The 26889-nt window shown below is 53.8% G+C and overlaps 4 protein-coding genes across 7 annotated transcripts; 1 reads left to right on the forward strand and 3 right to left on the reverse strand.

Moving 5' to 3' along the window:
* Positions 1-2173: 2173 nt before the first annotated feature.
* On the reverse strand, positions 2174-4215 carry PSMB6 (proteasome 20S subunit beta 6). Its single transcript, XM_025920379.2, has 6 exons — positions 4060-4215; positions 3570-3637; positions 3106-3237; positions 2861-2990; positions 2517-2661; positions 2174-2391 (listed from the first exon to the last, which is right to left on the reverse strand). Exons 1-6 carry the CDS (start codon positions 4159-4161, stop codon positions 2249-2251), a joined length of 720 nt encoding a protein of 239 aa, XP_025776164.1. The 5' UTR covers positions 4162-4215; the 3' UTR covers positions 2174-2248.
* Positions 4216-9836: 5621 nt separating this feature from the next.
* GLTPD2 (glycolipid transfer protein domain containing 2) lies at positions 9837-11491 on the reverse strand. Of its 2 annotated transcripts, XM_086685738.1 has the most exons (4): positions 11288-11491; positions 11115-11179; positions 10690-10856; positions 9837-10601 (listed from the first exon to the last, which is right to left on the reverse strand). In XM_086685738.1, exons 1-4 carry the CDS (start codon positions 11391-11393, stop codon positions 10064-10066), a joined length of 876 nt encoding a protein of 291 aa, XP_086541864.1. In that variant the 5' UTR covers positions 11394-11491; the 3' UTR covers positions 9837-10063. The 2 variants fall into 2 exon arrangements, with proteins under 2 accessions (XP_086541864.1, XP_086541863.1); XM_086685737.1 differs by having other exon boundaries at positions 11115-11491.
* Positions 11492-13419: 1928 nt separating this feature from the next.
* On the forward strand, positions 13420-14483 carry VMO1 (vitelline membrane outer layer 1 homolog). Its single transcript, XM_025920439.2, has 3 exons — positions 13420-13611; positions 13741-13856; positions 14126-14483. Exons 1-3 carry the CDS (start codon positions 13420-13422, stop codon positions 14421-14423), a joined length of 606 nt encoding a protein of 201 aa, XP_025776224.1. The 3' UTR covers positions 14424-14483.
* Positions 14248-21892, reverse strand: TM4SF5 (transmembrane 4 L six family member 5). 3 transcript variants are annotated; one of them, XM_086685742.1, is made up of 5 exons: positions 21490-21892; positions 16351-16431; positions 15876-16012; positions 15568-15682; positions 15330-15421 (listed from the first exon to the last, which is right to left on the reverse strand). In XM_086685742.1, the coding sequence occupies exons 1-5, from the start codon at positions 21661-21663 to the stop codon at positions 15407-15409; spliced, it is 522 nt and encodes a 173-aa protein (XP_086541868.1). In that variant the 5' UTR covers positions 21664-21892; the 3' UTR covers positions 15330-15406. The 3 variants fall into 3 exon arrangements, with proteins under 3 accessions (XP_086541866.1, XP_086541868.1, XP_086541867.1); XM_086685741.1 differs by having other exon boundaries at positions 15499-15682; positions 21490-21891; XM_086685740.1 differs by having other exon boundaries at positions 14248-15682.
* Positions 21893-26889: the final 4997 nt, after the last annotated feature.

Below are 26889 nucleotides of genomic sequence, written 5' to 3' on the forward strand. Positions count from 1 at the left end.
CTGAATGTAAGTAGCCAAGTGGAAACCGGGAAACCACGGGTCAGTGTAGAGTCATTGTAACAAATGTTTCTGACGCAGGATGTTGGTAGTGAGGGATGCTGTGCACCTGTGAGGGCAGGCAAGGGCAGACGGGAAATCTCCGCTCAGTTTTGTCATGAACCTAAAACTGCTCTACAAAAAGCGTATTTTAGGGGGCACCTAGGTAGCTCAGTGGGTTAAGCCTCTGACTCTTGATTTCAGCTCAGGTCATGATCTCACAGTTCATGAGATGGAGCCCCGCGTCAGGCTCTGGGCTGACAGTGCAGAGCCTGCTTGGGATTCTTTCTTTCTCTCTCTCTGCCCCTCCTCTGCTCACTCACTCTCTCTCAAAAATAAATTAAAAAAACTTAATTAATAATTAGAAAGTTTGTTTTTAGGGGGCGCCTGACTGGCTCATTTGGAGGGGCATACAACTCTTGATCTCAGGGTCATGAATTTGAGCCCCACGCTGGGCATAGATTACTTAAAAAAAAAAAAAAAAGAATTTCTTTTTTTTAAATCAAGGAAGAGGAGATCTGTGGCAGATAAACAGCCAGTATAAGTGCAAATGCCCTGAGGTCCAAGGGAAGAGAAAAAAACAAGTGACTAGAGCGTCAACATTGGGGGAACTGTTGGGTCATCGAGACCATGGTAAGGAGGTAAACGTTATCCTAGACCCTCCTTACCATCCCAGGTCAAGCAGGGAACGTGTTCTCACTTACATTTAAAGATCACTCCAGTTGGGGCCCCTCGTGGCTCAGTTGGTTGAACATCCGACTCTTGATTTCGGCTCAGGTCACGATCTCACAGTTCGTGGGTTTGAGCCCTGCATCAGGCTCTGTGCCGACTGTGGAGTCTGCTTGGGATTCTCTCTCTCCCTCTCGCTCTGCCCCTTCCTTCCTCGCACACTGCCTCTCTCTCTGAAAACAAATAAACTTAAAAAAAAATAATAAAATAAAACATTAAAAAAAAATCACTCTGGTTGCTCTATGGGAGATTATAGAAGGAGAGTGTGGAAGCAGCAGGGCCACGGAGGGGGCTGTTGCCATCTGGCAGACAAGGCACAATGGTGGCTTGGATCAAGACAGGGCTGTGGAGTGAGCATAGCAAACACACAGAGTTGTCGAATCGCTATGTTGTGCCCCTGAAACTCAGGTAACATTGCTTATGGAAGAGCAACGTGCCAGGGACAGGAAGTGGGTGGGGAGTGTTCAGGCTCAATGCAGAGTGTAAGGGGATGAGAGGAATCCAAGACGCCTTGAGGAAGGAGGACCGGGTAAACAGGTTTTGCAAACAAAATCAAAAGTCGTCTATGGGTTATTTTAAGTTTGAGGTACATATATTTGGGATCAGAGGGCCTTCTCTGCTCTTTTCCACTTAATCCCGGACCTACCCACCTCCTCAGGAAGCCTCCCGTGTAACCTCCCAGAGTCTCCAGGGCAGGATCATATTCTAGACCAAAGTTTTCGAATGTGGTATTCAGTTCCCTTATCCACAGAGTGGAGGAAAGCTGAGGCAAGGCTGAGAAAGCCGGGCACTGCTAACAAGCACCCTTGAACTCCTTTCGGCCCCTGGCCCGAGTGGGCACAGACTCGGGGGGCCAGAGTCTACTCTCAGCCTCCCATCCAGGCAGCTAAAGACTGATTTACCATCACACCTCCGTGGGCTTCACAGCGGGCCCACAGGACTTCCAGGGGCCGTCCTCTCCCACCCACCCGACATCCGTCTTAAACTCCATCTGCAAACAAGGCCCACCTTTCTCCCCAAAGCCACCGTAGCCACAGTACTGCTCCTGGCAAGATGAGGTGACAGAGACGGGTGTGGAAAGAGGGGACCATGAGCCTGAGCCGGAGGCAGGCTGAGGGGAGGTAACCCCAGGGACAGTCAGGATTCTGAATCCCACCCTGCGCCTGAACAGGGAAGGGGCTGGTCATCAGGTGGGAGCCTCCGTTTCAACCACACCTTGGTGCCCCAAGGACCTGGGTGTGGTGGGGGAAAGGAAGTGTGGGGGGATGGTCTGGAGAAAGAGGTTTGAAAACCACTCTCGCCAAGGTTTGTCTCCAACTCCCCCCCCAGCTCAGAGCAGTGGTCCGTACAGGCGGGCGTAGGCCGAACAAGTTCAGGCCTGAGGCCAGGAAAGGAACCTCAAAGCAGATTCTTTTTGACAAAGTGTTTATTGAATTTTATGTCGCTATGGGGTGTCTCTTATTGTATCCTAGAATTCTAGGAATCAGGGAGGCGGTAACGTGGCGATGGTGAATTTGGGAATCTGGTCCCCCAAAAGTACCCGCCGCTCCACCCCTGACTCCTCGATGGCCGCCAGGCGGATCACACCTCCGCTGGAGCCGTCCCGTTCCATGGCCAAAGCGAGGGCTGTGAACAAACGAAGAAAGCTGGGGTCAGGGTCAGGTGCTGGGATCACTACAAGGAATGGGGAGTGCTGGCCTGGCTTGGATAAGAGGGTTGATGTTCACAGGCCCAGAAACCCAAGTTCTCACCATTGGCCGTGAATTGTAGACACTCTTCCTTGGTCATGCCTTCCCGGTAGGTAGCGTCGACATAGCCATAGATATAGGAGCTCCCAGAGCCCCCGATGGCAAAGGACTGTCTTACCATCATGCCCCCCATGGGCACCGAGTACACCTGCCAGACGGAAGGAGAAGAAAAGTCACCAGTTGTACCCTATGCCACACACGTACATACACCCGCCCACGCGGGTGGTCTGAGATGAGTTGACAGTAAGGGAGGTAGAGACTGGGAAGACAAACAGAAAATGGCTGCGGTGGGGACAGGACCAAAGGCATGGCTCCAGGGCTCTGATGGGGGGGTGGGGGTGTCTCACCTGCCCTCCTTCTTGGGGGTCCCAGCCCGCAATGATGATTCCTGCCATCAAGTCTTCCCGGTATCGGTAACACATCTCCTTAAAGAGGCTGGCGGCTGTGTGCACCAGCGGAGGCTCATTTAGCTCGATGCTAGAGGGGGAGGAGAGTGACAGGAGAGGCAGTGTCGGGATCTGGGAGTTAGACCATTTAGCATCCCAGGTCCCAACTCCCTTCAGATACTTGCTCCTCCCCTGCCCACAGGTACCTGTGGAAACCGAGCTGATACGTGACAGCATCAGCTACTGCCTGGGTATCTGCTGCTGAGCCTGAGCGGCAGCAGAAGATACGGTCATGAATAGGGGTCAGCTTGTCAGTCACTCGATTGGCAATGTAGGACCTGCAGGATGGCAGAACAGTGAGGGGGCGATCCCGCTGGCCTCCCACCTCCATCCCATTACTACCCACTCCAAGGGCTCAGAACAGGCATTCCGGCATTTCCTATCAGTTCTCACCCAAACGGAAGCTAGCTGGAGACCAGACTTTTGCAAACATTTCAGCCGGGGGGGAGGAGGGAAACTGGGAAGGAGTGGGAGCTGGAACAGATCCTTATCTCCAAGAAGGGAAGAAACCTCCCTTCCCACGGTGGACTGTGGAGGGTAAGGACGCACTGTCAGGCAAGGAAAGAAGGGAGAGAGGGGATGACCTGCCACGCAGGTGTCCTGAGCTCACCCAGTGGTAGTTCTGGAGTCGGCTCCGAGAACCACGCCCCCTTCAAATTGCACGGCCATGATAGTGGTCTGCGAGAAACGAGAAAAGGGGTGAATCTGGGCCGCTTCCCATTATCCAGCACACACAAACTTTCAATGATCTCTCAGTGCGGTCCCTGGAGTCCGAAAGTCGTGCGCCACCGACCCGTTATCAAAAATCTCGTGGGGGCCCCGACACGCCGCGGAGTAGCAGAATCCCAATCCTGAAATCCTCAGAGGCCCATCCCGGCCTTAACCACCCCCCCCCCCGTGCCGCAAAATGCCAGCGTTCCACTCTTCAGCCTCCCCTCCACCTCCCACCGCTCTCCAGCATCTTCAGGATACCTCTTTCCTGCCAGAACAGAGCACACCACCTCCCGCCCCCGCCGCCAGTTCGCCGAGCCCCCTCAGCCCTCATCGTTCCATCGCATCAAGCCTCGTGCGCATCTCCCGAACCCCGGGTGCCTCCTCACCCCTGTGGAGACTTCCCGGCTTTCCCAGTCGGGGGCAATAGCCTCGGGACCCCAGGCTGGGACAGACCCCGCTCCTCCAGCGGATACTAAGGTGGCCGCCATCTTCCTCCTCAGCCACTGCCACAAAGCGACTGTCGTAAAGCGCTCTGTCACTCTCTCCAGTTGTGCTGTAAAGCCGTCTGCGGGCGCAGCGAAGTCACGGTTGACGGCGGAAGGGGAAAGAGTCGCGCAGGGACGGATCTTTTGCGACAGTGAGCGCTTGATGGCAGCGTGGGAAGCCGACCGGGCGAAAAGCGTCCCGGCCGGCGTGCGAGGCCTCCGCTTCTGCGCGGGACCGACTTACTGCGATGGGCGTCGCGGTTCAGAGTCTTGGAGACAGACGCGAGCGTGTCTCAGAGTGACAGCGCTGTTTTCATTTCTGTTAGGTATGGACGTCGGAGTATATACCAGGAGTGGCATTGCTGGCTGATGCAGAAACGATACTTAGCATTTCGAAGAACTGACAGTTTGCACAGCAGCTGCCCCGTTTGACATGCCCGCCAGCCCTGTGTGCATCGTGACATCCCAACTTCCCCACAACCTCACTGCCTCCGTGCACTTTTAATTTTAGTCTTCCGAGTGGGCGTGAAGTGGCACCTTCCGTGCTCCCCCCCCCCCCATTTCCTTAATGATTGGCGATGTTGAGCATATTTTCATGTGCTAACTGACCATTTGAATATATTCTTTGGAGAAATGTCTATTCAAATCCTTAGCCCGTTTTATTTATTTATTTTTTTTAAGTAATCTGTACACCCAACTGGGGCTCGCAGAACCCAGAGATCAAGCGCTGCGTGCTCCAGTGCCTGAGCCAGCCAGGTATCCCCAAATTGTGTTACCTTTTATGATTATGATTATGAGAGAGAGAGAGAGAGCCGAGGAGGGAGGGAGAGAGAGAGAGAGAGAGAGAGAGAGAATCTTAAGCAGACTCCAGGCACAGCGCTGAGCCCAACGCAGGGCTCAATCCCACGACCCGGGGATCATGACCTGAGACAATATCAAGAGTTGGACGCTCAACAGACTGAGCTACCAAGGCATCCCTGGGTTATCTTTTTATTGTTAAATTGTAGGGGTTCTTTTTTTTATATTCTAGATACTATGCCTTTATCATAGTATATGATATGCCTTTATATATGATTTGCAAATATTTTCTCCTATACTATAGGTTGTCTTTTCACTTCCTTCGTTGGTGTTCTTTGAAACACAAACATTTTAAATTTTGATCAAGTCTAGTTTCTCTATTTTTCCTTTGGTTACCTGTGCTTTTGTCGTTATATCCATGAGACCTTTGCCTAATCTGAGGCAACAGGGATTTCCATCTATGTTTTCTACTAAGAGTTTTGTAGTTTCAGTTCTTACATCTGTAGGTCTATGATCCATTTTGAGTTCATCTTTGTATATAATGTGAGGGAAGTAGGGGCCCAAATTCATTCTTTAAAAAAAATTTTTTTAATGTTTGGACAGAGTGTGAGCAGGGGGAGGGGCAGAGAGACAGGGAGACACAGAATCTGAAGCAGGCTCCAGGCTCTGAGCCATCAGCACAGAGCCTGATGTGGGGCTCAAACTCATGAACCGTGAGACCATGACCTGAGCCGAAGTCAGAAGCTTAACCGACTGAGCCACCCAGGCGCCCCCCAAATTCATTCTTTTGCAAGTGGATATCCAGTTGTTAAAGCACTGTTTGTTGAAAAAACTATTCTTTTCTCTTTGAGTGGTCTTGGCAGCTTTATCAAAAATCAAATGACCATAGGGGTGCCTGGGTGGCTCAATTGGTTGAGATTCCGACTCAGGCTCAGGTCATGATATCGCGGCTGACAAGTTCAAGCTCCACATGAGGCTCTGTGCTGACAATTCAGAACCTGGAGCCTGCTTCTGATTCTGTGTCTCCCTCTCTCTCTGCCCCTCCCGCACTCACGCTCTGTCTCTCTCTGTCTCAAAACTAAATATAAACATTAAAAAAAAAATCAAATGAACATGGTATACAATGTTTTGTATGTGTTTTGCTACTATTTTGTTAAAGATCTTTTTTTACCTGTATTCATATAATGTATTGTTCTGTAGTTTCTTGTTTTTTCTTGTAGTATCTTTGGTATCAGGGTAATCCTAGCCTCATCTAGGGAAGTGTTCCCTCCTTTTCTATTTTGAAGAGTTTCTGAAGTATTGACATTTTCTTTATTTTTTTAATGTTTATTCATTTTTTGAGAGACAGAGACAGAGTGTGAGTGGGGGAGGGGCAGAGAGAGAGGGAGACACAGAATCCTAAGCAGGCTCCAGGCTCCCAGCTGTCAGCACAGAGCCCGATGCGGGGTTCGAACTCACAGACCGCGAGATCATGACCTGAGCTAAAGTTGGCCACTTAACTGAGCCACCCAGGCACCCCATAATTTTTCTTTAAATGTTTGGTAGAATGCATCAGTGGAAACATCTGGTCCTGGGCTTTGTGGGAACTTTTTAAATTACTAATTTGATCTCTTTATTTATTATAGGTGTACTCATATCTTCTGTTTATTCTTGAGTCAGTTTTGGTAGTTTATGTTTCTAGGAATCTTCCATTTCATCTATGTCATCTACATTGGCCTACAATTGTTGATAGTATTCCCTTATACTCTTTTTTATTTCCATAAGTTTTGTAGAAATGACCCCTCTATCATTCTTGACTTTCGTAATGGGAGTCTTCTTTCTGTCCTGGTCCAGCTATAGGTCACCAATCCTGTTGATCTTTTGAAAGAACCGACTTCTGGTTTAATTGTTTCTCTGTATTGTTTGTCTTCTAGTTCCACTCTGATCTTTATTATTTCTTTCCTTCGGCCTTTTTTTTTTTTTTTAAGTTTTAGCTTGCTCTTTCTATAGTGTCTTAAGGAGGAAGATTCAACTAACGATTTGTGATCTTTCCTCATTTTTAACACAGACATTTACAGCACATTTCCCATTGAGAACTGCTTATGCTGCGTCCTTAAGTTCTGCTATGTTTTCTTTTCATTTTCACTCATCTCAAAATGTCTGCCCTTTTAGAAGTGTGTTGTTTCATTTCCACATTATTTGTGAGTTTCTCAAATTCCTTGTTGGTATCGATTTCTAGCTTCATTTCATTTTAGTTAGAGGATATTCCGTGACTTCAATCTTTTTAAATTTACTGAGACTTTTTTGTGACCTCACGTGTGGTCTCTCTTGGAGAATATGAGGGGCACCTGGGTGGCGCAGTCGGTTAAGCGTCCGACTTCAGCCAGGTCACGATCTCGCGGCCCGTGGGTTCGAGCCCCGCATCAGGCTCTGGGCTGATGGCTCAGAGCCTGGAGCCTGTTTCCAATTCTGTGTCTCCCTCTCTCTCTGCCCCTCCCCCGTTCATGCTCTGTCTCTCTCTGTCCCAAAAATAAATAAACGTTGAGAATATGATACGTGCACTTGAGAAGAATGTGTATTCTGCCATTATCGTGTGGAGGGGTCTTCCCATGAATCTGCCATACTCTTCTACATACCACAGCCGGGGCTGGTTTCTGAATTGAAAGACTGATCTAAATAATCCCCTGCTTAAAACCAACTCTGGAGATAAAGTCCTATCTCTAGAAGATAGCTTGTAAGGACCTTCTTGAACTTGCTCCTGAACACCTTTCCAAAATCCCATCTCCTCTTTACTTTTTAATTTTTTTTTAATGTTTATTTATTTTTGACAGAGAGACAGAGACATAGCATGAGCGGAGGAGGGGCAGAGAGAGGGGGAGACACAGGATCCCAAGCAGGCTCCAAGCTGTCAGCACAGAGCCCAATGCGGGGCTTGAACTCATGGACCGCGAGATCATGGCCTGAGCCGAAGGTGCATGCTCAACTGATTGAGCCACCCAGGTGCCCCTTCATTTTTATTGTAGTAAAATATAAGTAACATGACATAAAAGTTAACATTTGAACCATTCTTGTCTGACTCAATAGTATTAAATACATTTACACTAGCAGGCAACCTCTCTTTTATTTTTGACTCTGGGCTCTAGCCATCTGAACCATTTCTAGTGCTGATATGTTCATTTAACAAAAAGCTATTCAGTGTCTACTAGGTGATAGGCACTGTTAAAGGCACTGGAGGTACACCAGGGAATGAAACGGACAGAAATTCCTTGCCCCATGCAACTTACTTTTCTCGATAGAGACAAAACAAAACAAATGAGTACAATATACAGCATATTAGATAGTGAATCATATTTAAAAAAAAAAAAAGGGAAGGGAAACAGGAAGTGTGTGTGTGTGTGTGTGTGTGTGTGTGTGTGTGTGTGTGTGTGTGTGTTGAAGAGACATTTGAGTAAAGTCCAGAAGAAAGTAAGGAGGGAAGTCATTTCTCTATTTGGGGGAAAAGCATTCTGGACAGAGAGAATAAGTGCAAAGATCTCGGGGCAGGATCAGGCCCGAAATACTCAGTGAAAACGGAAGAGGTCAATTTGGCTAGCACACAGCCAGATCACGTAGGGCCTTTACTAAAGCTCTTCATCATTCTCACCTGAAAATAGGATTCAGAAAATATCCTGCTCAAATTAAAATTTATTTTTTCATCTGAGTGGAATAGGAATCCATTGGAAGGTTTTGAGTGGGGAAGCGAGATGACAATGGGATCTATATTTAAGGGATCACCTTGGTCGCTCTATTGAAAACACACAATGAAGCGGGTGGGGCTGGAAGGCTCAGTCCGTTCAGCGTCCAACTTTGGCTCAGGTCAGATCTTGCGGTTTGTGAGTTCGAGCCCCACATGGAGCGACCTGCTATCAGCCCAGCGCCTGCTTTGGATCCTCTGTCCCCCTCTCTCTCTGCCCCTCCCTGCTTGCTCTCTCTCTCTCTCTCTCAAAAATAAACATTAAAAATTGAAAAAAAGAAAAAAAGAGAAACCACGCAATAGGGACACCGAATGTGGGACAGAGAGATAACTAGGGGGCTCTTAGGATAACCCAGGTCCTAGTCAGAAAGTTGGACTTGACAAGGGTGAGTGTGGAGTGGTCAGAATCTGACAGATTAGATGCGGGTATGATGAAAGGGAAACAGGAGAGTCAGGGCGACTACAAGTTTTTGGTTTTAGGACCTGGAAGAATGGAATGGTCATTCACCGAGCAAGGAAAGACGGTGAAGGGACTATTTGGGGGAGGGAAGGGTAGTAGAAGCTCCGTTTTGGACACGTTAGGTTTGTTATTTCTCGTAGGGATGCAGCCAAAGATGGCTAACAAGTCGGTGTGTATAGACGATTCTGGGGTGCAGCGGGGAAAGTGGGCCAGGCTCACGACTGGAGACTTCCCAGTGTATGAAATCCGCCACGCTCACTATTGTTGCGGGAGTGACCGAGGAGTCTTTTAAAACCTACGTTATTCAGCTGAGCGCCCGCTCGGTTGTGAGGCCTGACGCACAGGTTTTAGGCTCTCGGTGGTGACAGGGGAGGGTGCCGTTTATTCCCAGCGGCGGGGAACGCGGGGGGAGGCGCCGTCCGGGAGGAGGCGCCTGGATCCGTGTTGGACGTGTTGCATCTGCGGGGTCTGCGGGCGCGTCCAGGAAGGAGCTGGCGGCGCGGGGGCCGGAGCTCGGCGCACAGGTCTGGGCCGGAGGCTTGGCACGCCGTTGGCGACTGCGGCCTTGGGAGCGGTTGAGACGGGGCCCCGGGGGAGCGTGAGTCTCCCGGCTGCCGGGAACAGGGATGACACATCTTCCCACATCCATTGTTTTCGATTTCCCTTAAGCGCCTGCCGTCACCGCACAAGACGCCCTACATCCACGGCTACCAAAGAATGCTTTTATTCCCTACAGCTCCTCCCCGCCGCATCCCGCGACCGCGGAGAGACGGAGGGGCTCGGCACCCACCCACCCCGCCGGGGGGCGGGCCTTCCAGACGTGGCGTCATACGTGGGCGTGGCCGCGGCGGCCCCGCCCCTGGCCGGGCCCGGGTGGGCGGCGGGCCGAACGCGGGGCGCCCTCTCCACGTGGCGAGTCCCGACCGCGGCGGGCGTCAGGCCAGCCCGAGCAGCCCGCGCTCGGCCAGCAGGCCCTGGGTGCGGTTGTAGACGGCCTCCAGGGTGGCCGCCGCCCGCGCCAGCGCGGCCCGCGCCTCCGTCTCCCCGGCCCCCGGGCACGCCAGCCCGAGCCAGCGGCCGCGACCCGGGAAGGCGAGGAAGGCGAGGCGGGCGGCCTGGCGCACGAGCCAGGGGTGGTGCGGGGCCAGGGCCGTGCGGTACGCGTCGCCGCACTGCACGCCGGCGTCCGGGCCTCCGGGCGTCGCGGCCGCCACCCGGTGGAGGCAGAGCTGGGACCAGCGCAGCGCTCGGTGCAGCAAGAGCAGGGTCCGTGAGCCCGAGGACCTGGCCGGGTCTCGGGGGGCGACCCCGGGCCGCTCCAGCAGTCCCGCCCGCAGCTCCCACGCCGCCATGGCCGCCAGCGACGAGTAGTGCGCCGCCTCCGGGCCGTGCACCCGCGCCTCTAGGGCTGTCACCTTGGCGGAGGCCTCGTCCGTGGCGAAGGCGAAGATGGAACCGAGGGGAGTGAGGAACCTGTGGCGGGGGGAGAGCGCGGGCTGGAGAAGGGGCGGTGGAGCCGCTGGGGGGCGGGCCCCGGGGGGCGGGGCGGGAGGCCGCTTACCTGACCAGCGCCCTCCATCCGGCCAGGTACTGCGACAATGCCACGTCGCCTTCGGGGTTCAGACTGGCGCGAAACGGCTCCATCACGCGGCCCAGCACCCCCTGGGGGCCCTCACACGGAGGCTCTTTCCACTTGGGGGCCTCCAGGGGGCCCGACTGCCGCCGGACCTGGGGATAGACACGGGCGGAAGGGGGCGGGAGCAGAACCCCTAGCCAGCTGGGCCTCCTTGGCCAAGCAGCCCAGTCGGGCCCTGCAGAAGTTACTCCTAAGGTCTGGCTGGGATCTCTCCAGCCGCACTCGGCTGCTGACGCGAGAGGGGAGACGAGGAGCAGGACCCGTCCTTCCCCAGACCCCCAGCCTGGTCCCGCTTCCCGCCATCAGGGTCCCGCCCGGAGTTCTCGGTCTCAGCCCTGTCCCGAGCATACCTGGACAGGCGGCGGTCCTTCAGGATTGCAGGACTGTGCCCAGGACCTGCACCCTGAGACGACGCCTGGGGAGGGGCGAGGCCGAGCGGTGAAGGCTCGAGGAGGGGGCCTTAGGTCCCCAGCGCTTGGGTTCCTGGTGCCTCCCAGGGCAGATGAGGGAAGGGACCACTCACGGAAGCTCCGAGCACAGAGATAAAGCAGCAGCAGCGAGAGGACAGCAAGAGGAATCGCGTGGCGAAAGTAGCGCCGGGACACCTGTGTTAGCAGCGCGACCCCCATGGCTGGGGCGGGGACCACCGCCCCCTCGCTAGCCCCAAACCAGTACCTGTCCCTGGGCCTCCTGGAGGCGAGAGAAGTCCGAGGTGCCCTGAGGTGCTAAGGGTTAATAATTAACCTACTAAGGCCCCTTCCCCTGTGCCCTTTGCCCCAGAGCACAGCATCTCTGCGGTACAAAACCGGATGACTAGGATTTGGGGAATTCCCTAGCAGCAAGTCTCTGCGTTTGCCTTCCGTGTAGGCCAGGTTGTAGTAAGAGAGGCTGGGCTGGGAACGACCCCCCCACTGAGCAGTGATGTGGGCCCTACATCAGCACTGGCCCGAATCCCCACCACTGCACATTCGAATCCGAGGATTAAATGATAATGTACGTGCAAACACTGTAAGTGGAAAAACTTACCACAATTGCTTCATAAATCATAACCTATGAAGTTCAAACGTAGGGCACCTGGGATCCCGGAAGCACCCACTTCTAAATTCTCTATCCTGTCTCCAGGGGACCTGTCTTCTGGGTGCTTTATACTTTAGGCTTTATCCGGTTGCATTTTTGTGGCTTATTATTTTCTTTTAACTCCAGGTTGGTTCTGGTTTCGCTGGTTATTCGTGTGTGTGTGTGTGTGTGTGTGTGAGTTTTTACTTTTTTTTTTTTTTTTCAACGTTTATTTATTTTTGGGACAGAGAGAGACAGAGCACGAACGGGGGAGGGACAGAGAGAGAGGGAGACACAGAATCGGAAACAGGCTCCAGGCTCTGAGCCATCAGCCCAGAGCCTGACGCGGGGCTCGAACTCACGGACCGCGAGATCGTGACCTGGCTGAAGTCGGACGCTTAACCGACTGCGCCACCCAGGCGCCCCTGTGTGTGAGTTTTTAAAAAGTAATCTCTATGCCCAACATGGGACTTGAACTCATGACCCCAAGATCAAGAGTCGCACTCTACAGACTGAGCCAGCCAAGCACGCACCACATCACACCACACCCACCCCCTGCCCCTTATTCTTCAAAACAAACCTTGTGAACTATTTCCACATCCAGGCCCTGTAGTAGGCCTCAAAAAGACAAAAGTGCCTTCACAGAGCTCAAGATCCATTGGAAAATTTATCATCTGTTTCCTTGATTTTCTTGGCTGCTGTTCTATTTGCAGCACTGAGAATATTGCCTGGGCCAAAACCACATTATTGGTATATAAATATATATTGAATAAACACAGGAAAGCGTGAAGGACAGGCACATTGGGTGGTGACCTCATGACAAATCAGAGCCATTTTTTCCCCCCAAGTTAGGAGTCCGCCTAGTGGTCATGGCGGGGACAACATTCAGGGAAAGGACACAGGAAGCAAGGGAAGAAACAGCCCCCCCGTTCTTAGGGGCTCTCAATCCCCTGTCCGTAAAAGTTCTTGGAATTGTTCCTGTCTGTGTATTTTCTTCTCAGGGGAAGGGGGACCCCAGATTCTCTGGGAGTCTGGGCCCCAATCACTAACAAGATCCTTTCTAGCTACCACAGTTCATGGATTCTTGCCCTATCTCTCCCTCGAATGCTCCCCCAAATCCTGGAGGTCAGGAGAACCCCCACCCAGCATTTGAGTCATTGCTTCCAACCCTAGACATGGGCTCCCCGCTTCCCAGTGTTGGAATGTTCCCCAGCTTGCTGACTGTGACCTTAGGCAAGTTGCTTGTCATTTCCAAACCCCATTTTGCTCATCTGTGAATAGGAAGGGTCATTCCCACCTCCTTAAAAGGGTTGTAAGGATTAACACACGCCTGCAAAACGCTGACCACAATTCGTGGCCTATAGTAGATGCTCTGTAGGTGGTGGTTAACTCAGCTGGTCCGCTCTCTCTGCCCCTCCTCCTCCGGAGAGGGGAGCCTCCGTCTCCCAGAGCAGAGAGTGGAGTCTGCAGGGTTCTGGGAGCAGATTAGTTTCGGGTGTCACTTAATCCGGGAGGCCCTTCCGTAACCGGAGACTTCACAGGGGCAGAGGTGGTATAAATCTGCATAAGGGGCCCAGCCGGGCTCTCAGAGGCTGCAGGATGGACAAGGGTGCCTCAGCCAAGCTGCTGCTGCTGCTGCTGCTGTGGGCCACCTGCTACAGACATGCAACAGCCGACCACCTGAGCGGCCACACGTCGGTCATCGAGGTGACCAACGGGGGACCCTGGGGCGACTGGGCCTGGCCTGAGATGTGTCCCGATGGATTCTTCACCAGCGGGTTCTCGCTCAAGGTGGGGATTCAGGCTGAGATCTCTGAGGAGGGGGAAGATGCACATCCCCTCACCTCCCCACCCGCTGCTGGGGAACAGAGGATGGCAGTCTTTTAACAGGTCCTTACCCTTCTTCTCCTCCCCACCCAGGTGGAGCCCCCCCAAGGCATTCCTGGCGACGACACTGCTTTGAACGGGATCCGACTGCACTGCTCACGCGGGAACGCGGAGCGCAACACGCAGGTGGTGGAGTCCCAGTCCGGCAGGTGCGGGACGCGGGCCAAGGGCCCCCGAGAATGGGGATACGCCCTTCCCCTGCGTTACACACACACACACCCTCCGGGCTAGAATGTCCCCCCGGGGCTGTGGGGCAGTGTCGACCTGAGGACTGGGTGGAAGACCTCCCTGGTCAGGTGACCACACCCAACGCACCCCGGGGCGCGTAGCAACTGGCGACAAGTCCCCCGTCCCCGGGGCTGGGCTGGGAAGGGGGCGGGGCAACCGCGGAAGCATCGCTTCTCCCCCGCCCTCGTAGGTGGGGCGCGTGGAGTGAGCCACAGTGGTGTCCCGGCGGTGGCTTCCTCGTGGCTTTCTCGCTTCGCGTGGAGGCACCCATGGCCCCCGGGGACAACACGGCGGCCAACAACGTGCGCTTCCGCTGCTCCGACGGCACGGAGCTGGAGGGGCCCGGCCTGGCCTGGGGCGACTTTGGAGAATGGAGTAAGGCCTGCCCCAAAGGCGTGTGCGGTTTGCAGACCAAGGTCGAGCGGCCGCGGGGCCTCCGAGACGACACCGCCCTGAACGACGTGCGTTTTTTCTGCTGTCGGAGTTGACCGGGTCGCCCGCCCTGAAGCTAGTCCCACCTCTCGGTATTAAAGCTTCTCTGTCTTGGCTTTGGTCTCCTTCGTTTCAGGGGTGGAGGAAACTGCGTCCTAGTCTTCCTCCCAGCCCACCACTGGGCCAGGCCCAAATTCGGGTTCGGTCTGGGGAGTCCAGGCAGGCCGCTGAAAGTCACGGACCCACACAACCCAGGAAAATGCCCTTAAACACAATTTTGCGTGCAATTAAGGAAGTCCTGTCTTTCTGAGGGCGTCTGCAGACACATCGCCCTGGTTAAGAGCCCAGACTGTTTCCTTTCTGAAGCACCGGTGACCTCAGATTAAGACACTTCCGCCAAATTGGGTTCTACCAAACGCTATGACACCTTGAATTTTCATTTTCTAGGGCTTACTCTAGCTTGTCTTTTCCACATTCTCCTCTTCCCTACAAAAGTCAAAGAGTGGCTTTTGATGTCGGGATTTCCAAGTTAGGACCGTCACGCTTGCTTCTCTCTTGCCGGAACCCCCTGGCTATCCGGACGGTTAGGCCGTTCACCAAATTTCCGCTTCAAATTTCACTTTCTCGGACTTCATCTTATTTTAAAAAGTCCCTCCGTCAGCCACTACCTAGCCCATTACCGGCTTGTTTTTTAGAAAGGGAAGTCATCTATTGCCTTTGAAAAAACGTGCCCATCTCACTCCCCTGGAATGTGAAATTCTTTGAGCGCCTAGAACGTGCCTGTCTTGCTTACCACCGTATTCGGGGGCACGCCAACGGCTCAGTAACTACGTGTTAGGAAAACTTGCGGGGGCCCACAGAGGAGCGCCCCGAGGCCAGGCGTGTCTGGAGGCCCTGGGACGTCGCCGCCCCCCCCCCCCCGACCCCCCAGCTCAGAGGGCGCAACCTGAGAAGCGCACGCGCAGGAGAGCTCAGAGGTTTATTCCAGGGCGGGGAGGGCGGGCGGCGTCCGGGAGCGAGCAGGGCGGCGGGTGGGGCCTCAGCGAGGGGCGCCCTGCGGGAAAGACGAGGTGAGGACGCGGCCAGGGAGCCAGGGGGTCCTCGCCCCGGCTCCCCCCCGCGCCGCCCCACCTCCTTCTTCCTGCAGTCGCCGCAGAAGACGCCGAGGCTGGCGTTCACCAGCTGCACCCCGCACAGCACCAGCTCCAGGCACGACACGAACACCAACAGCGAGAAGAGCGTCACGTTCCAGTACACCACGCGGGGCGGTTCCTCGCACGCGTCCCACAGCGTGCGGTTGCGCAAGTAGGAGCCTCTGCGGGCGGGGCAGGGTCACGTGAGAGAGCGGGGGCACGTGGAGGGCCCTCCCCCAGCCCCGGCCCCGCGCAGGCGCCGAGCGGGGGTGGGGGGGCGGCAGGCTCCTCGGTCCCCGCCCGGGTTCCCGATGCGGGTGGCAAAGGCGGGCGGCGAGGGGCGGCGAGGGGCGGCGGGGGCGCGCGAAGCCTTACGGGACGTCTTTGAAGTGGTAGTCCCACTGGCCGTTTATTAAGCATTTGGGTCCGGTTCGGAGCCCGACTCCCGACACCGAGAGGCAGTAGATGGCGCCCAGCGTCCCGAAGGCCGAGGAGAAGACGGAGCGCAGCATCTGGATGCGGGGTGCGCGGCGCGGTGAGCGGGGCCGCGCCCGCCCCGCCGGTGCGCGCACCTTCCCTCGCCCGGCTCGAGGCTCGCGGAGAATCCGTCTCCCGGCGAGGCCCGGGGCTTGGCCTTAGCTGACCCCGCGGGCCCGCGGCCGCCGACGTCCCCGGGGCTCGCGGTCCCCACCGCAGGCCCACCGAGGCCGAAGTTGGCGGGGCGACGGAGGGGCGCGGTGGCGCCCGGGACTCCGCAGGGGAGCTCCTGTGGCTCGGGGGACCGTGGCCTCAGGTCACCAAGACCTGTGCAGAGACCGAACCCCGAATCCCGCCCTGATTTGGATCTTACCCTGCAACGATTTCCACAGCAGCCCGCGCCGCAGCAGCCCTTGCCCCCTGCGCGGACGGCGGCGATGCCGGGACACAGCACCTGTGGAGGAAGGACAGTGTGGCAGCCAGCCCCCGCCCGTTCTCAGCACCTTCCTGCCTCGGCGCTCACCTCCTCCTGGGGGGGCTTAGGATGCCCTCAGCCCTTCGGACTGTAGGAAGACCTTCTCTCTACTGCCCCTGCAGTGCATTGGGGCTCTACCTCAATTTATCATTATTTACGTGTCTACTTATCCGTGTTCACATGGCCTCCACGAGGTAAGGCCCCATATCATGATGTCCTCTGCAAATCTTGACACACAGCAGGGGCCCTCCTGAACCGGAGTCAGGGGGCTTGGGGTTCATGCCAACACCCTCCATGAATTGATTCATCTCTCCGTCTTCCAGACCCACCTCACAGGGCTGTTCTCAGGCTTTATTTAAAAAAAAAAAAAAAGTTTTTGGGTGGGAGGGAGGGCTGGGTGGGTGATGGGTATTGAGGAGGGCACCTGTTGGGATGAGCACTGGGTGCTGTATGGAAACCAATGTGACAATAAATTTCATAATAAAAAAATATTTAAAAATGTTTTTAATGTTTGTTTTTGAAAGAGAGAGAGTGCGAGCAGGGAGGGGGCAGAGAGAGAGACACAGAATCGGAAGCAGGCTCCAAGCTCTGAGCTGTCAGCGCAGAGCCCGACGTGGGGCTGGAACTCACGGACCGCGAGATCATGACCTGAGCCAAAGTCTGCCGCTTAACTGGCTGAGCCACCCAGGCGCCCCATCAGGATTTATTAATGAAATAACAGGTTGTGCCTGATGTCAAGACTGGCTCAGAGTAAACAGTCACAATGACCAGAAGTCCCCTGAGCAGCAGGAAGGAATCGTGGTGTTGGAGGGTCTGGCGAGCTGGGATTATGTGGAAGGTGGAGGAGAGCGTTAGCGAATGCTCTGATAGGAAGTGTAGGGCTCCCCAACATACCGCCCTGGCCTTTTCTGTCTTCCTGTCTCCCTGTGGCCTTCGTCACAGAGCCCGTCCCCTCTCAGGGTGTCACCTGTCGCCTGGAACAGTACCCACCTCCAGCTTCAAATGTAACTGCTCAAGGATACGTTCATGTCAGTGTCTAGGTTTTAGCTCACCCCAGCCAGCCTGCTACTGACCTCACGATTTCCCCCCCAGGTTCCCCCAGTTCGCCTCCCTGTGACTTTTTGTTCATTTCCATCGGTGGAAATATTCTGTAGGTCACCCAGGCTGATCAACTTGAATCCTCCACACCCAGCCAGACCTCGAGTCTTCTCGCCTTGTCCTTTAATGGTTCTTGAATCTGTCTGTTCCTTGGTCTGCGGGGTCAGTCCCCAGCCCCCTCCCTCGAGGATGATGTTCTCAGCCCCTCTGCCAGGTTTCCATACCTCGTATGCCTCCACGTTGCCGTGCACTCCGCCGTAATGTTGCTACCCCCAGAGCAAACGCCTCTCCACGGGTCTTGGCTCAGATCCCTCAGGGTCTCCTCAGAGAGTAGCCCATCAAGGCTGAGCTCTAGAAGGCATTCGAGGCTTCTCACTTTGGCTCTAGCCTTATCTTGTTGCACCAGGCCAAGTTCTTTGCCCAGCGCCCATCTCTGGAATTTCACAGCTGTCTGGATCTGTGCCTTGCGTGAACCAGCGTTGTGTTCCTCTCTCGGGGAGGCGCTGAGAGTTCAAGTTCTGTTGTCTCCTCCGTAGGGACCTCATAGAAACACTCGCAGAATTGGATGGGCTTCCTGCCAGGTGCTTCCTCTCTCCCCTTCCTAGGCTCTTGGCAAGTCTAGGGCCAGCGCTGGCCTCTTGGCTTAGTCTCTCTGGGTAGGACACTTGCTGGGAAGCTCGTAGATCCGAAGACATCTAGAATTGCCTTTGGGGTTTACCAATTTCGAATGACCTACCTGCTGGAGAGTTTTACTTTTTTAGTCAGTGTTTGTTTCTTTTTCTCGTCCAAGCTCCTCTGTCTTAACTCTGTGCCTACGTCTACTCTGCCAAGAGAAGGATCTTTGTAAGCATAGAAGGAAACGCTGGGATTATAGCTCGAATCTGCTTACTTGGCCCCCGGCCCGTTCTCAGCCACTATCCACTCTCCTGGACAACTTCAGTGACCTCAGTCTGGTTCTGCTTCACCTACTGACTCCTTATCCCACAAGGGAGCCAGTGGTATCTTTTTTTTTTTTTTTTTTTTTTTGGAGAGAGAGACCGAGCGCGAGTGGCAGAAGGGCAGAGAAAGAGGGAGACACAGAATCGGAAGCAGGCTCCAGGCTCTGAGCTGTCAGCACAAAGCACGACACAGGGCTCGAACTCATGAACTGTGAGGTCATGATCTGAGCCGATGCTGGACAGTTAACCGACTGAGCCACCCAGGCGCCCTGCCAGTGGGATCTTCTCAAATCCAGCAGGGTATGGAGCTACTAAAACGCTCATATTTTGCTGATGGGAATAAAATTGGTATACGAATTTCCGAAAACGCTTTGGCAAGATCTATTAGCACTGAATACCTGCATAACTTAAGAATCAGCAGTTTCGGGGTGCTCCGTCAGTGAAGTGTCTGACTTCAGCTCAGGTCATGATCTCACGGTTTGTGAGTCAAGCCCCACATCGGCCTCTGCTGTCAACATAGAGCCCGCTTCAGATCCTCTGTCCCCACCCCTGCCCCTTCCCCCACTTGTGCACTCTCTCTCTCTTAAAAGTAAATAAACGTTTAAAAAAAAAGATCAGCAATCCAACCCTTAAATATCCATCCAGCAGCAGTGCGAACATAAGTTCACCTAACGACATTTACAGGAACATTTATCGCAGCGTTACTTGTAATAAACCCAAATTGGGAGCCTGTCCAAACATCCATCAACGGTAGGATGTTTAAATGAATTGTGGTATATTCACACGCTGGAATGCACGAGAAATAACAGACTAGAACTCTCTATAATGATAGGAGGAGCCTCACAGACATATATTGAGCTGGAGAAGCCAGACACAAAATTACTACACCGTATGATTCCGTTTGTGTAAAGTGCTGAATGGGCCAAACCAGCCTGCGGGGCAGAAGTCAGCGTAGTGGGGACTCTTGTCGGTGGGGGGGTAGCGCCTGGTGAGGGAGGCACGTCTGGGATTCTGGTAATGACCTGTGTCTTGGTCGGAGTGCTGGGTACATGGGCGGGTTCGCTTTGTAAAAACGCATTGAGCTGCCTACTAAGGATCTGGCCATTTAGCTGTAGGACTTAAAAAAAAATTCAAAAAAATTTTCGAAGGCTCAAAACAAGGTAAAACGTCCTTTACTGGTTTCCTGTTGACTTTATAATAAAAATTCACATTCCTCACAAGGGTGGACGTGCTCTGGCCGGTGCCCACGCCGGATCTCATCTCATTAAACCTCGGGTGCACTGGCCTCTCACGCAGTCAGAGGTGCGAGCTTGAGGCTGCGTACTTCCCAGTCCCCTGTCTGCAGGGCAGACTCCTCACTTTTGTCTTGTGGGTCGCAGCTCGGATGGCGTCTCATCGAGGCCTTCCTTGAAAATGCTATAAACAGGCGCCCGGCTGACTCATTCGGTAGAGTTTTCGACTCTTGATCTCGGGGTTGTGAGTTGGAGCCCCACGTGTGGCATAGAGTTTACTTAAAGTAAAAAACGAATTTTTTTTTTTTATATAAAAGTAGGAGCGCCTGGGCTCAGTCGGTCGAACGCCCGGCTCTTAGTTTTGGATCAGGTCATGTACTCACGGTTTGTGAGTTCGAGCCCCACATCGGGTTCTGTGCTGACGGGGTGGAACCTGCTTGGGATTCTCTCTCTCCCCCTCTCTCTGACCGTCCCCTGTTCTCTCTTTTTCTCTCGAAAATACATAAACAGTAAAAGAAGATAAAAGTGTACTCTTGCCTACAGATGAAATTTAAAGGAGATAGTAGGTGATGATTAAAATGAAAACAGAAAACGCTGTGAACAGTGGCATTCCGCCTGCCCTCGGAAGGAGCCCTTCAGGACAGCGTCCTGCTTTCTTTCCTCGGTGAGACCTCCGATCTGAAATCCTCCTGCTCATTTGTTTGCTTTGTTCGCAGACTATTAATCAAGCCCCTGTCGAGTCCAAGGCCCCGGACTAGGCACTCGGCACACAACAGGTACCACACGGTAGCCAGCAAAACAGGCCGTCCTTGCTCTCACCGGGCTTCCTTCTCCCTTCCTCGATAGTGTGTGTCCCCCACCACGGGCCCAGCTTCAGGGAGAGCAGGGACTTGGCCTGTGTCCCCGTAGTGTAGTGTCGCTTAGGAGTGGCCCAGGGCCTGGAGGTGGGAAGAACGCAGCTGGGAGTGAGCATGGGTAGGGGGGCATCCTCAGTGGGGGGAGGGGGCTCCCCCAAAGCAGGCTGGTTGGATTGTGGGGAGGGGAGGGTGGTTGGGTCTGGAGGAGGGGTGGATGTGACACCGGGCGAGGGAGGAGTGTCACTGTGGCCAGAGAAACAGGCAAAGGTGAGCCCTGTCCCCGGGAGTTTCGTCCATCAGAGATGTGAGGGGCTGTGCTGGGGAGACCTCTGGTCTTCGGGCCCTTGAGGATGTTAAACTACCCTGACCTTCCAGAACAGGAGGGCTCAGAGGATGGGGTCTGGAGCCCCCCCCCCGACTTCTGACAGACACGGGGTGCCTTCTCCGCCACACTGGCCTGGGATCTGAGTGCGTGGGGTGCAGGGTGGGCATCCGGGAGCACAGACTGGGCCACAGGTGGGATGACCCCCCTGCCACCGTGCTCCCGGCCCCAGTGTCCCCGCACCCACCCTCCGTGTCCCTCGTCATCCTGCCCAGATAACCCACTTTGAGCCGGCACCGGGCCCTTGTAGGGAGGCGTCCTCAGCATCTGCTGCACCAGCAGGGACGGGGGAGGGGGGTCAGGGGGGCGCAAGGAACACGTCCTCCCTCCCTCCCTCCTTCCTCCTCTTTTCCCTTGGACCTTCAGCTCAGGACCCCAGGGCTCCTCCAGGACTCGCGGGTGCTCCGTTTCAGGGGGCAGAGGGGAGGCTCCAGGGCCCCACCACGCCGCGGCCACCCCTCCCCGGGCAGCTGTCCCCCCACCCCCAACGATCCGAGCCCCGCAGAGTGGCCCCCGGGCCGGCCTCTCACCATCAGGCCCCCGCCGATGAAGCCGGCCATGAGCCACACTTGCAGGCTGAGGTGGCTGTCGGTCCAGGTGGTCTTGCCGCCCGGCACCAGCAGGAGGGCGTTGGCCAGGATGCAGAGCAGGGACAGGGGGATGAGGGTGAGGCCCACGCAGCGGGCACACTTCCCAGTGCACATGGTGGGGCGCTTTCGAGGAGAGCGGGTGAGTGAAAGTGAGCCGCAGGGACTCCCGGCTGGCCGGCCCGCTGAGGAAAACAATTCAGGAGCAAGGTACAAAGGTTGGGGCAGGGGTGTGGCAGGCCCTGGCAGGGAGAGAGATAAGGGAGAGCGGCAGGGGAGCCCGCAGAGAGCAGGCAGAGGCCAGGGGCTGCTGCCGTGGGGTAGGGGGGAGGCGGTGGGAGGTTGGGGAGCCTGACACAGGAAGTGGCCTGAGGTCAGCGTGTGCTTCCTCCTTTGGGTGCACACCTCTCTGCATCCCCCCCTCTCCCGTCGGCTCCCCGCCTGCTGCCGCGTGTGACAGCCCAGGCCCCGATGCCCTGATTCTGGGATGCCTCCCAGGCATAAGGGGTGTAGTGATGCCCCCCATCACTCGTGGTGGGTCGTGGGGATTCAACAGGACAGTGTGAGAAGTGTTTTGTAAGCAGGGATGCGCTAAGCAGATGTGCGGTGGCCCTGTCCTTTCCCGTGGTCCCCGGGGAGGGGCCCTCCTGGAAAGAAACTAAGAGGATGGCGGGGGACCCTCGGTGTCCCCTCCACATCTCCTGCCACTGTGTGGTTATCAAGCCCTCCTCCTCCTGGTGAGGCCACCGCCTGTCTCTCAGGGTGGGACCGATTGATTAGAACATTCTATGCCTCCAGCCTCAGTGTTTGATTCAGTGATGGCCACAGGATCCAAGCTGCTCCCGTGAGAGTTCGTTTCTGCTTTGGGTCGTCGGCCTGGGGTCCTCGAAGTCCCGTTTCTGTCAGGGATGCTGAAGTTGCTGGTGGTGGCCGACACAAGGGAAGGCCTGCCTGCTGGGGAGCGGAGTCAGTCGAGGGGAAGGTGCAAAAGCTGGAGACAAACAGTCCTGATGGCATTGTCTGAACTTGCAGATCAAGCCATGCCTGAAGCCTGATCGGCCCTTCAAGGTGTTGGCGAGCCAGTTTGAGAGGCGTTTCTGTCAACTGCACCCTGGAGAATCTTTTTCCATACGGAGATGCATTCATGAGTTCCCTGCTGTGGGCAGGGCCCAGGGCTGGAGACCCTGGGGGCTCACGCCTGGGGCGTGAGACCCAGCTGTGGGCATCGTGGGAAGCAGAAAGGAAAGCGTAGGCCTAGGTAGGATGTGGAGTGTGGAGGCGGGGTGACAGGACATCAGAGGGACACCTGAGAACATCACGCACACGGCCACACGGCCGTGTCCAGCCAGTGGCCTCTCGTGTGGCTGTTCCAAGCAGCCCACTGAAGCCACTAGAGAGACGTGGACAGTGCAGAAAGCTCACTGCTCAGATGAATGCCAGACTCTGGGAGGGACTCCTCCTATTTATAAGACAACCGGATGGAGAAAAACCTATGAAGAATTTGCCTCTTGAATCAGAGGGTACCTAGAACAAGAAAATACTTTGAACTTCCCCCAACGCCCCGCCTCGGACTCACGGACGTGTGACAACTCGTATTTGGTTTTGCTGAATGCTTTAAAAACATTTCCACGTTATTTCTGATGTGTCTCTTCATTAATTTTTCTGTCTCTTTTCATTAATTTTTTTTTTTTTTGCATTCTCCTGTGTTCCAGAAGGCATACTTGAAATCCTGGTAATAGTTGCTTGTAAGCATTGCAGAAGTATTCTTTTATTATTTTTCTATTTAAAAAAAAATTTTTTTTATTAAAAAATTTTTTTTTCAACGTTTATTTATTTTTGGGACAGAGAGAGACAGAGCATGAACAGGGGAGGGGCAGAGAGAGGGAGACATAGAATCGGAAACAGGCTCCAGGCTCTGAGCCATCAGCCCAGAGCCTGACGCGGGGCTCGAACTCACGGACCGCGAGATCGTGACCTGGCTGAAGCCAGACGCTTAACCGACTGCGCCACCCAGGCGCCCCTTAAAAATTTTTTTAATGTTTATTTTTGAGAGAGAGAGAGAGACAGCATGAGCGGGGGAGGGGCAGAGAGAGAGAGAGAGAGAGAGAGAGAGAGAATCTGAAGCAGGCTCCAGGCTTTGAGCTGTCAGCACTGAGCCCCACGCAGGGCTCGAACCCACGAACTGTGAGATCATGACCTGAGGTGAAGTTGGACGCTTAACCGACTGAGCCACCCAGGTGCCCCAAAAATATTCTTAAAAAAAAAAAAAAGTTTATTATTTTTGAGAGAGAGAGAGAGAAAGGGCATGAGCAGTGTAGGGGCAGAGAGAGGAGGACAGAGGATCCAAAGCAGGCTCTGAGCTGACAGCAGAGAGCCGGATGTGGGGCTTGAACTGACGAACCAGGAGATCGTGACCTGAGCAGAAGTTGGACGCTTAACCAACCAAACCACCCATCCCTGCATCCCTGCAGCCTCCTTTGACGGGTTCGGTACAGCTGGTTTCTGTGCTGGGCTTTATAGCTTATGGCCAGAAGTGACGTTCACTGTCAGAGCAATATCGTGTCCCCCAGTCGAGGGCCTTCCCACTGCCCGCCCTGAGAGGGACTCAGCCCTGCCCCCACAGGCAGAGTGGGATCCAGAGCAATCTACGTATCTGTCTACAGGTTCATCAGCACTGAGTCTGACAGGTGGGTCTGCTTTTTAGGTGGGTAAAGAGAAAAAGAAGCACGTGAGGGGTGGTCTACAGGTATTCCTGATGTTACGTTTATACAATTCTGTGTGTCTAAAATAGTGGCAAAAATATCATAGGGATGGGGCGCCTGGCTGGCTCAGCTGGAAGAGCACGGACGTGACTTGATCTCGGGGCTGTGAGTTCAAGCCCCGCGTTGGGTGTGGAGAATACCGAAAACAAACAAATTTTTTAAAAAACCAAAGGGATTCTGAAAAAAGTTCTGCAAAACAAGCGAAGGGGTCATCATCCTGGAGACTAAAAGGAGAACGCTGGAGAAATATTTACTTTAGGGTTTGGATGGGATTTTCAGGAAGGTTTTCGCCAGGACTCTCTCTGGGAAGCGGGAGCAGAGTACCCAGAAAGAAAGGGCCACGATGAGAGGGCGCCCCCACGTATTTGGGGGAGAAAAGGGAGAATGGCACAGAACCGCCAAATGCGCCCAGAGAATCCACGCCCAGACCCGCTGGAGAGCTGGACGGTAACTGGGCCCATGTGGATGAGGCGTGCGGGGGACACGCTCCAGAAAACACTCTACTTGGAGAGAGAGCAGCAGTTAAAGCAGCAGAAGGGACGCTGATGGGACGGAGACGCTGGGTGAGCAAACTGTTCCCGGAGACCCTGTGGAGCTGGTGGCCGTGACCCACCGTTCACAGCCTGTGCCGGGAGGAGGCTGCCTTGGGCGCAGATCCACTTGGGTCAGCTTCTGGAAAGGCACATGGCGTCCTGGGGAAAATGTGAAAAGCAAACTGAGGGGGCGCCTGGGTGGCTCATTCCCTTAAGCGCCCGGCTCAGGTCATGATCTCACGGTTCGTGGGTTTGAGCCCCACATCAGGTTCAGTGCTGACAGCGCAGAGCCTGCTTGGGATTCTGTCTCTCTGCCTCTCCCCCAATGGCGCGTGCTCTCTCTCTTTTAAACTTTTTTTAATATTTTTATTTTATTTTTTGAGAGACAGAGAATGAGCAGGGGAGGGGCAGAGAGAGAAGGAGACACAGAATCTGAAGCAGGTTCCAGGCTCTGAGCTGTCAGCACAGAACCTGACGTGGGACTTGAACCCACGAACCATGAGATCATGAGATCGTGACCTGAGCTGACGTCGGACACTTAACCAACTGAGCCACTCAGGCGCTCCCATCTCTCTCTCTCTTAAAAATAAAATAAACATTGGGGCGCCTGGGTGGCGCAGTCGGTTAAGCATCCGACTTCAGCCAGGTCACGATCTCGCGGTCCGTGAGTTCGAGCCCCGCGTCAGGCTCTGGGCTGACGGCTCAGAGCCTGGAGCCTGTTTCCGATTCTGTGTCTCCCTCTCTCTGCCCCTCCCCCGTTCATGCTCTGTCTCTCTCTGTCCCAAAAATAAATAAACGTTGAAAAAAATTTTAAAAATAAAATAAACATTACACTAAAAAAAAAAAAAAAAACTAATCTAGATTCATCTCGAAGAGCCATGTCATTGAAGGGTACGTGTAGGCAGAATTAAAGGTCACCTAGAAAGAAACAAAAGTGATCTGGCTAGAGATTTCTCTGCGTTACTAAATACTGGAAGACAGAGGAACAACATCTACAGTTCTGAGAGCGAAAAAAAAAAAAACAAAAAAAAACACAAAAAAACCCCACAAAACTATGACTTAATTGTATAAATATCCAAGGTACTTTCTGTGTATGAAGGGCAGTAGAATTGCATTTCTGAGAAGGCTTGGGTTTGAAATCCCACTGTGTCTCTTTCTTCTCCTTTTTTTTTTTAAGAAAGCATTTTAAGTCACCAAGAGATGTAGTCAAAGAAAAACTCCAAAATGGGGAAGTCTTGACGTGACTGTAAATAATTTTCGTCAATGTAGTTATGAAACTGAACTTTCAGAAAGGAAATCCTTTTAAAGCGAAAAAATATATATAAATTCCAAAAATTACATTAAACAGTAGTCAGGATGTCAACTGCTTATCGCCTGCTGTGCCCAGAGTCCGTTTTAAAGAAATGTACATGAAATAACAGAAAACCCACCTCTGCTGAAACAAAAGGGGAATTTGTTGGTTCAGGTGATCCAAACGTTCAAAGGTAGAACTAAGTTTCAAGCATGATTCATAAAGGAATCATTGATAAGCTGGACTTCATCAATATTAACAACTTCTGCTCTGCAAGAGACACTGTCAAGGGAGGGAGAAGGAAGGTAAGCCACAGACTCGGAGAAAATACTTGGAAAAGACACATCTGATAAAGGACTGTTCCCCCAAATATACAAAGATCCCTTAAAACTCAACAATAATAATAAAAAAATAAATAAAAAGAACAAGCAGTTTAAAAAATTGGACAAAAGACCCAAATAGACACCTCAGCAAAGAGGATGTACAAGTGGCAAATAGCGTATGAAAAGATATACCACAGGGGCGCCTGGCGGCTCAGGCGGTTGAGTGTTGGACTTCGGCTCAGGTCATATCTCGTGGTCCGTGGGATCGAGCCCTGTGTCGGGCTGTGTGCTGACAGCTCGGAGCCTGGAGCCTGCTTGGGATTCTGTGTCTCCCTCCCTCTCTGCCCCTTCCCTGCTGGTGCTCGCAATCTCTCTCTCTCTCTCTGAAAAATACATAAAAATTAAAAAAAAAAAAAAGATGGCAGGTGGTTCCT

The sequence above is a fragment of the Puma concolor genome, chromosome E1 (assembly GCF_028749965.1).
Source record: "Puma concolor isolate L17-30 chromosome E1, mPumCon1.1.hap2, whole genome shotgun sequence".
In the NCBI taxonomy this organism is placed as follows: Eukaryota; Metazoa; Chordata; class Mammalia; order Carnivora; family Felidae; genus Puma; species Puma concolor.

Excerpts from the sequence above, each read along its gene's own strand:
- PSMB6 (XM_025920379.2), bottom strand. The coding sequence starts at position 4,161 with ATGGCGGCCACCTTAGTATCCGCTGGAGGAGCGGGGTCTGTCCCAGCC. Across the intron at positions 2,991-3,105 it reads TATCAGCTCGGTTTCCACAG|CATCGAGCTAAATGAGCCTC; the intron begins GTACCTGTGGGC and ends CTCCCCCTCTAG. Across the intron at positions 2,392-2,516 it reads TCTACAATTCACGGCCAATG|CCCTCGCTTTGGCCATGGAA; the intron begins GTGAGAACTTGG and ends GTTTGTTCACAG.
- GLTPD2 (XM_086685737.1), bottom strand. The coding sequence starts at position 11,393 with ATGGGGGTCGCGCTGCTAACACAGGTGTCCCGGCGCTACTTTCGCCAC. Across the intron at positions 10,857-11,114 it reads AAGGACCGCCGCCTGTCCAG|GTCCGGCGGCAGTCGGGCCC; the intron begins GTATGCTCGGGA and ends GTCTATCCCCAG. Across the intron at positions 10,602-10,689 it reads GGATGGAGGGCGCTGGTCAG|GTTCCTCACTCCCCTCGGTT; the intron begins GTAAGCGGCCTC and ends CCCCCGCCACAG.
- VMO1 (XM_025920439.2), top strand. The coding sequence starts at position 13,420 with ATGGACAAGGGTGCCTCAGCCAAGCTGCTGCTGCTGCTGCTGCTGTGG. Across the intron at positions 13,612-13,740 it reads CCAGCGGGTTCTCGCTCAAG|GTGGAGCCCCCCCAAGGCAT; the intron begins GTGGGGATTCAG and ends CTCCCCACCCAG. Across the intron at positions 13,857-14,125 it reads GTGGAGTCCCAGTCCGGCAG|GTGGGGCGCGTGGAGTGAGC; the intron begins GTGCGGGACGCG and ends CCGCCCTCGTAG.
- TM4SF5 (XM_086685740.1), bottom strand. The coding sequence starts at position 21,663 with ATGTGCACTGGGAAGTGTGCCCGCTGCGTGGGCCTCACCCTCATCCCC. Across the intron at positions 16,432-21,489 it reads TCATCGGCGGGGGCCTGATG|GTGCTGTGTCCCGGCATCGC; the intron begins GTGAGAGGCCGG and ends CTTCCTCCACAG. Across the intron at positions 16,013-16,350 it reads GCTGTGGAAATCGTTGCAGG|ATGCTGCGCTCCGTCTTCTC; the intron begins GTAAGATCCAAA and ends CCCCGCATCCAG.